This window comes from Oncorhynchus mykiss, chromosome 12 (genome assembly GCF_057628025.1).
Source record: "Oncorhynchus mykiss isolate SJ-2025 chromosome 12, ASM5762802v1, whole genome shotgun sequence".
NCBI lineage: Eukaryota > Metazoa > Chordata > Actinopteri > Salmoniformes > Salmonidae > Oncorhynchus > Oncorhynchus mykiss.
This window is the reverse complement of record NC_143033.1, coordinates 66,225,294-66,233,628: the sequence shown is the minus strand read 5'-3', so window position 1 is coordinate 66,233,628 and position 8,335 is coordinate 66,225,294. Positions and strand designations below refer to the sequence as shown.

Sequence of the window (8,335 nt, the reverse complement as noted above, 5' to 3'; positions counted from 1 at the left end):
GTGGTGAAGTCTAGGAGTCTACCGTGTCCGGAAGTGAATTCCCCACTCATTTTCTGTATTCATGCTTCACTCAAACATAATTGTACTATTTACAGTTTAAACTCATTTTGGGATTATATTTCGATTTGTTTTCAAATATGTCATCTGATGTATTCGTTTGTCTCTGAATTGTTTAATCAAACTTTTCGCCACCAGTTCCTGATATCGGTGCATAAAAACAAGTCTCCTGAAGTAGCCAAGTGTGGATGTGGGCCCGAGCTAGTAAAGAAGCTTACTTATGTAACCATGGTTATGTAAGCTCCAATAGGGATCACTCCAATAGGGTATCCTTCCACGCGCAGGATACATTCCGAGTAAGAATTTCAGATTAGTCCCTTGTGCCAGGTAGTGCTGCGACTGACCCTAGCTGCCACTTTAGCCTTTTGTATCTTGGTAGCAGTGGCACAGGTTTCCTGGTGCTTCGGGGCATATTTTGGTGTGGGGCTTGGGTAGGAATTTGCCTGTAAATAAACATGCAAATGTAAAATAACATCCAGCCCTTTTCTACTCACATTTGTCATATGAAAACAACCCAAACACATGACTTGAAAACAAAATTTGACAACATGCCAAAGTGAACCTCCCTAGTCCCTAGCCTGGAAATCCAGAAGGATTTCAGCTCAGTTTTCATGTTTGTTTCACTAGTCCAACGATGGTGAAACATGGAGGGATTCTGTCTGGGTTGAGGCTACCTTCCCGCTACCCGCACGCTTGTAGATTTGAACAGATCAGCTGAAGTAATACGGTACAAGGTCCTCCCAGTCTATCAAAAGGCAAGGAGGTTGTTCACTGGCTATGGTTTAGGGACAAGGGGTCAATGTAACAATCAGCACTGCAGGCTAACATAACTTCATAACTTTGGGGCTGTACTGGCTAGAGGTGTCAGATTACATTCCTCATGCGATTCTAAAACGCACGACCATATACAGAGATAAAAACTGTGCCAAGTAAATTGAATGTGCACAAACTGTCAATGTGTGTTTAAACGTACCACTTCTACATTCTTTCAGTTTCTCTTCGAAAATCTCCTCTCTTTCACTGGCTTCTGTGATTTCAACATCTTCACGTTGCTATTTTGATTCTGAATGGTGGGGTGAGGGTTTGAATAATTGAACAGTCATTTTTAACAACCAGCAGTTGTTTTTTACCCAAGTGTAATGTATCTGCTATGTACCGGATGTCCGTTTTATTCTTGGAAGCTGAAATGACTTCCATTTCAGAGAGGGTGCGAACCAATCCTTTATTGCGTTATTTGGGAGCCACCACACTGTTTGTTCTTCGATCCAGTACTCTGGATTAACACGTACTTCCTTCTCATTGGCCATCCACACTGCTCTGGCCCACGTCCTCTGAGATTACAACCTGGGGAAATAGACATTGTTAGACAATATACTATAAGCCATAATTGCAAACCAAACTACTCCAATATATCTGGTCTTACTTGGCAAAGCTGTACAACAGGGGGGGGGATCACTTTGCAGCCTATGTTAAGGCAGACACAGCCTTGCTGATGAGGTCCTCGGGAGAAATATTTGTTATTTAGCGCTTTGTGGATATTTGAGCTACTTGCGATGTGGAAGTCTTTTGGAGGCACGTGGGGAAAATGAAGAAGTTGTCGGTTTGAGTATGGTGAATGACATCACAGGCAAGGTTTCCATCGTCTCTTATTTCTTAGACAAAAGTCACGTTTGTCCACGAAGAGGAAGCAACCACCTCACGTGCTAAACTATACTGTATATACGATTGGATATTCTTGGCAGTATGTTTCACTCGGCTTTATTAAAACAGTCACAGCGTAGGCTTTTGCTGGCACGTTTAAGCCACTGCAGCTGGTTCTCAAACTCAATTAAGCTCATCGAGTGAGCAGTTGTGAAATACAACATCTGCCAAGTGAGTGAGAACATGTACATTGTCCACTGTCCACTGTAAGTGTATCAGCAGCTGTTTGGCATAATCAAGGTAACCACTGAGCACAGACGTCAGTTCAACGTCTAGGTTGGATTCACATTTGGCTGAGTTGTCAACTAATGTGAATTCAAGGTGACATCAACAAAACAAATGTCACCATGTCATTGGATTTAGGGTCAAAGTTGGGCCAAAAAAAGACAAAATGCACCTTACGTTGATTAATTTTTGCAAGTCTAATTCGTTTTCTATGTTGATTCAACCCCCTAGGTGACACAGGTCCATTTTAACGACCTTTGAAACTTGGTGACCTTTTTCAGGGCCTTTCTTCTCTTTGATGCCTTGACCCTTTCCCATGAGCTTGAGAACGTTGCCTTTAAAAGGTGCTTCGCTGAAAAGCATAATGGGATTTAATCCTGGACTTAGACCAGCCCACACTCAGTCAACAAACGCTTATGGCAAAGTATCACAATGGCTGTTGTTTACAGGCTACAGACTTGGGTAGAGCGTGCGTGTTGCAACGGTCACCAAAGCTGTTCCCCTGAGTGACGACTAAGACTAAGTGTAAAATATTATATTTAGCAACCAATGGATCTCTTAGTTTAAATACAGATACATTACTTTCCCCTCTCTTGAGTAAAACAGGTCATAACATTAGTCAATTGATCTTACAAGGAATAGTGCCTTGTGACAGTGATGTACAGTATATGATCCTGAGTTTGGTCTTCAAGACAACTTTGTCATACAAAGTGGTGTAAAGTACTTTAAGTAAAAATACTTGAAAGTACTACTTATGTAATTTTTTGGAGTATTTGTACTTTACTTTACTATTTATGTTTTTGATAACTTTTACTACATTCCTAAAGAAAATATTGTACTTTCAAAGTACTCATTACATTTTGAATGCTTTGCAGGATGGGAAAATGGTCTAATTTACACACTTATCAAGATAACATGTGGTCATCCCTACTGCCTCTGGCCTGGTGGACTCACTAAAGACAAATTTATATTTTGTAAATACTGTCTGAGTGTTAGAGTGTGTCCCTGGCTATCCGGACATTTTAAAACAAGAACAATGGTGCCATCTTCTTTGCTTAATTACATGTCATTTGTCATTTGCAAATTACATTTACTTTTGATACTTAACTATATTTAAAACCAAATACTTTTAGACTTTTACTCTAGTAGTATTTTACTGGCTGACTTTCACTTTTACTTGAGTAACGTTCTATACATTTATTGTCGTGGAATATTTTGGATTCAAGACTTTTAGATTTCTTCAAAACAATCCAACTTTATTATCGATTAAGAATTGCAATCACAGAGCTGAACAGCGACCACCCATCGGTAATTGTTGAGAGCCCAATGAGCAGATTTGGGTTTACTGCTCTTTATAGCAAAGTGCATCCTCCTGAATGTTCATGACAAATAACAGATGTGTAGAATTATACACAGGTACATTGTGATATCAAGCAGCAGACAGTAAGATTTACATTGCACCAGGTTTCTGTCTCTAGGTTATTGTTTATACAGAAATACTCATGTAACATAGCACACTAGGTCCTTCCCTCAAATGATGAAGTCCAGTGTTCATCTGCGATGTGGGAGCAATAAACTGCAGGGAGGGGTACTTGGCCCTGGCAAACAGGCCAGCATTTCACACAGACGCTATGCAGTCTAGGTTTTATCACCAAGGCATCGGAAATCAATTGCCAGCGTTAAGCATCAGAAGCTCCTCTCAGATGAACAGCCAGACTGTGAAAGTACTAATACAAGAATACATTCTAATATAAAGTCATGCGAATAACATAATGTTGTAATTTCCACCATATAATCTATAATTTTACTCAAGTATGACAATTGTGTACTTGTTCCACCACTGGTCATGCATGAGTATATGTTATGTTCAGCTGGTAGGATATTAACTGCTTGGTTACACATTAAAAGTTAGATAAATACATTCCTACTGTTATGCCACCAGTAAACCGATCCTACCTCCTGAAAAATCTACAGTATTTGCTAATGACCAACACAACATATGAAATGTGCTTAATTAACAGCATAGACAATCACACTGATGACACACACAAAGGATGGAAGTGACGCTTGAAAAACATTCTGTCCCTCAAATGGCGGTCAGACAAAGAATGGTCTGTCAGGAATGTTTCTGTCAGGATAAACCAGTACTAACTGAAAGTTGAGGAAATTTTGCAGGGAGAATTGTTCAAGGAAGAATATTTATTAACTCTCTCTGTCCCCCTGCCCCCCCCCCCCCCCCCCCCCTGTCTCTTTCTGCCCAGGGGGAATCCTAATGTTTACCAAGGCAACATGACAAGTGACTTGGCATGGATCATCAGAGCTTGTCTCTTTGTGAGTTCTAGACTCTATATTGCCTCATCATTTCTCACCGACACTATTCAAGCTGTCACAGCACTGACAGGCACACCTGCAGCTGGAGATACCAGTACCCATCTGGGTTTCGCTCACTTTATCATGTAAAACAGTGGGCCGTGAATCTTTGACACCCTGAATTGACTGGAAAAGGTTTAACCGCGACCCTGAAACACACACAGCTCCTACTACTTATGTGCACTACTTGTTTAGCTACAGATGAATGAAACCAGGTTTGAATTCTATCTGATGTGGTTGTAGTGAAATTTGCATATAATTCAATTGGGTATTGACTATTATTGAATGATTATGCACATTGCACTCTTCAGGTTATTAACAGATACATAGTGTACTCCACGGATTCCCTCCTTTCCTCTCCTCTGCTTTGATCCTCTACTCTCTCCTCTCCTCGCCTCTCCTCTCCTCAGCAGGTGTGCCTGTGGAGAGCCTGTCTGTGTAAGGCGAATGACTGCATGCATAACGAACTTCTGACAGAAATGGTAAATGATAGTCACTAGTTACTCATCACAATTCTTCTAAACTTTTGGTGCATTTTCATACTTAAATAAAGGTTCATTTAAAAAAAAAAAAAGAAAAAAATATGTTTTATTTTATTTTTTATTTTAACTAGGCAAGTCAGTTAAAGAACAAATTCTTATTTTCAATGACGGCCTAGGAACAGTGGGTTAACCGCCTTGTTCAGGGGCAGAACGAGAGATTTGTACCGATCTTGCGGTTACTAGTCCAACTCTCTAACCACTAGGCTACACTGCCAACCCATAATATGATGTTGAACCTTTAAGTAACTGGTTGCCTTTTTACCTTCAAGGTAGAACGTCTGCCAAAGGGCTATTTGTTCAGAGTGAACAAAAGTGAGGTATGGGTTCCATTCCATTTCTGTACATTCTATCTGTAAAGCCTGACTCCTAACTTGAAATCTGCAAGTGTAAATTGAACTTGAATCCATTGACATACATGCAAAATGTTATGAAACTGTCAATGTTGTGCAAGCTTATCTCAAGCTATGTTTTGGCCGTAAAGGATTAGAAACTTAATTGCTGTCATTTCCACATGTTTATTACAGGAAACATTTGTTGCAAAAGCCCTTAGCAGGTTCTATGGGGAGAACTGTAAGGAGGACTTTGAATGCAAAGATTACACTGAAGACAAAACAAATTCTACTGTATGTTACTTACTGACCTGTCTGCATGGGAAGGTAGGTGTGTGTGTGTGTGTGTGTGTGTGTGTGTGTGGGTGGGTGGTGTGGTGTGTGTGTGTGTGTGTGTCTTCCTCCAGTACTGAGCCTCTTCTTCTTCCTTCCCCTGTATAACAGGAACCTGAGTGTGTCTCCAATGTCACATACAGTCTAGCTGACGTGGAGTTGGTCAGTTTGAAAGGCTTCAAGTGTCTGGTTGAAGATGCATTCAATCAGAAATATAATTTGTCACAAGAACAAGAGGATGGTAATGTTTAAAATACCTTTGGTTCCATGACCTCCAGTGCATAAAATCATAATATTACATGAAGTACATCGATAGTGCCTTCAGAAAGTATTCAAACCCCTTGATTTTTTCACATTTTCTTACGTTAGAGCCTTTTTCTAAAAATGGATTAAATCCTCAGAAATCTGCACACAATACCCCATAATGACTAAGCGAAAACGGGTTTTGATTTTCTTTTGCAAATCTCTAAAAAATGTTAAAGAGAAATACCTTATTTACATCAGTGGTCAGATCCTTTGCTATGAGACTCAACATTGTTTCTACAACTTGATTGGAATCAACCTGTGGTAAATTCAATTGATTGGACATGATTTGGAAAGGCACACACCTGTCTATATAAGGTCCCACAGTTGACAGTGCATGTCAGAGCAAAAACCAAGCTATGATGTTGAAGGAATTGTCCGTAGAGCTCCGAGACAGGATTGGGGAAGGGTACCCAAACAATTCTGCAGCATTGAAGGTCCCCAAGAACACAGTGGCCTCCATCATTCTTAAATGGAAGAAGTTTGGAACCACCAAGACTCTTCCTAGAGCTGGCTGCCCGGCCAAACTGAGCAATCGGGGGAGAAGGGCCTTGGTCAGCGAGGTGACCAAGAACCCAATGGAACCCAAAGACTCTCAGACCATGAGAAACAAGATTCTCTGGTCTGATGAAACCAAGATTGAAATCTTTGGCCTGAATGCCAAGCCTCACATCTGGAGGAAACCTGGCATCATCCCTACGCTGAAGCATGGTGGTGGCAGCTTCATGCTGTGGGGATGTTTTTCAGCGGCAGGGACTGGGACACTAGTCAGGATTGAGGCAAAGATTAACGGAGCAATGTACAGAGAGATCCTTGCTCCAGAGCGCTCAGGACCTCAGACTGGGTGAAGGTTCACCTTCCAACAGGACAACGACCCTAAGCACACAGCCAAGACAATGCAGGAGTAGCTTCAGGACAAGTCTTTGAATGTCCTAGAGTGGCCCAGCCAGAGCCCGGACTTGGACCCGATCGAACATCTCTGGAAAGACTTGAAGTTAGCTGTGCAGCGACGCTCCCCATCCAACCTGACAGAACTTGAGAGGATCTGCAGAGAAGAATGGGAGAAACTCTCCAAATACAGGTGTGCCAAGCTTGTATCGTCATACCCAAGAAGACTCAAGGTGGTCATCGCTGCCCAATATGCATCTGCGTAAAGGGTCTGAATACCCATTTATGTTTTTTTATATATATATAAATTAGCAAACATTTCTAAAAACATGTTTTTGCTTTGTCGTTATGGGGTATTGTGTGTAGATTGATGAGGGGGAAAAAAACAATTTAATACATGTTAGAATAATGCTGTAACCTAACACAATGTGGAAAACGTCAAGGGGTCTGAATACTTTCCGAAGGCACTGTATGTTGTATATTATCAACGCATCTCCCTTCTTACTATATGCCCTGTGTTTTGTTTACAGAATGTGCTGATGTTTTTGGTAAGCATTTGTGTGTGCGTGTGTGTGTGTGTGTGTGAAATATTTTTATTAAAAAGAGGGATGTTTTTACCTTTCCTTCTCTGTGTGATGCAGATAGATGGCCAAAAGCAACTGCACCGGTTAAGTGTATGTGCGTGTGCTTGTGTCCATGCGTACGTATGCATGTGTGTGTGCCTTCTGTACATACGTGTGGGAAATACGCTTATTTACAATAACTAGTCGTTTTAACCCATTGTTCTTCATCTCTCTCTTTTCCTCTCTAGTTGATGCAGTGAGATGCCAAAAAGCAACTACACTTGGTAAGTGTGTGTGTGTGTGTGTGTGTGTGTGTGTGTGTGTGTGGTAACACTTCATTTGGATTGTCCATCTATAGATGCTCTACAGACGATCAATAACATTTCAACTAACCCTAGATGTAACCCTTACCCTAACAAGCAGTTGCTTATCAACCATCAGTGCCGAGCGATTTTTTTTTCCTTATTCTTCTTCGTTTTTTGGTACTTTTTACCCCCAATTTTGTGATACCCAATACAGTCTTGTGACATTGCTGCAACTCCCGTACGGACTCAGGGAGGCGAAGAGCCATGCGTCTCTCCGAAACACGAACCTACCAAGCCACTTGACACACTGGTCGCTTAACCCGGAAGCCAGCCGCACCAACGTGTCGGAGGAAACACACCGTACAACTGGCGACCATGTCAGCGTGCATCTGCCCGGCCCGCCACAGGAGTCGCTAGAACACGAATGGACAAGGACAGCCAAACCCTCCCCTAACCCAAACGACAATGGGCCAATTGTGAACCTCCTCATGGGTCTCCCGGTCGCGTCCAGGTGCCACACAGCCTGGGATCGAACCAGGGTCTGCATTGACGCCGCTAGCACTGCAAAGCAGTGTCTTAGACTGCTGCGTCACTTGGGAGGCCCCGTGATTATGGCTTTTTGAGGTCAGTTTTAGTTCAATTATTAAAAAAGAATCACGTTTTTTGGAGTTTCAATTGTATTTTTAGACATTAGATGCACATGCTTTATGTGGGTTAAA

The 8,335-nt window shown here is 41.6% G+C and overlaps 1 protein-coding gene across 4 annotated transcripts in view; it reads left to right on the top strand.

Moving 5' to 3' along the window:
• Positions 1 to 8,335, top strand: part of LOC110537960 (uncharacterized) — a 40,067-nt gene that overhangs the window by 8,317 nt on the left and 23,415 nt on the right. Inside the window, exons 2-8 of one of the 4 annotated variants that reach the window (XM_021624448.3) lie at positions 4,245 to 4,314; positions 4,767 to 4,835; positions 5,165 to 5,212; positions 5,420 to 5,551; positions 5,669 to 5,798; positions 7,279 to 7,296; positions 7,560 to 7,595. In XM_021624448.3, coding sequence (XP_021480123.2) covers positions 4,273 to 4,314; positions 4,767 to 4,835; positions 5,165 to 5,212; positions 5,420 to 5,551; positions 5,669 to 5,798; positions 7,279 to 7,296; positions 7,560 to 7,595 — 475 coding nt within the window. In that variant the 5' untranslated portion in view covers positions 4,245 to 4,272. Of the gene's footprint in view, positions 1 to 4,244; positions 4,315 to 4,763; positions 4,836 to 5,164; positions 5,213 to 5,419; positions 5,552 to 5,668; positions 5,799 to 7,278; positions 7,297 to 7,559; positions 7,596 to 8,335 lie in introns of all 4 variants that reach the window. The other 3 variants (XM_021624447.3, XM_090193022.1, XM_090193023.1) reach the window with 3 other exon arrangements.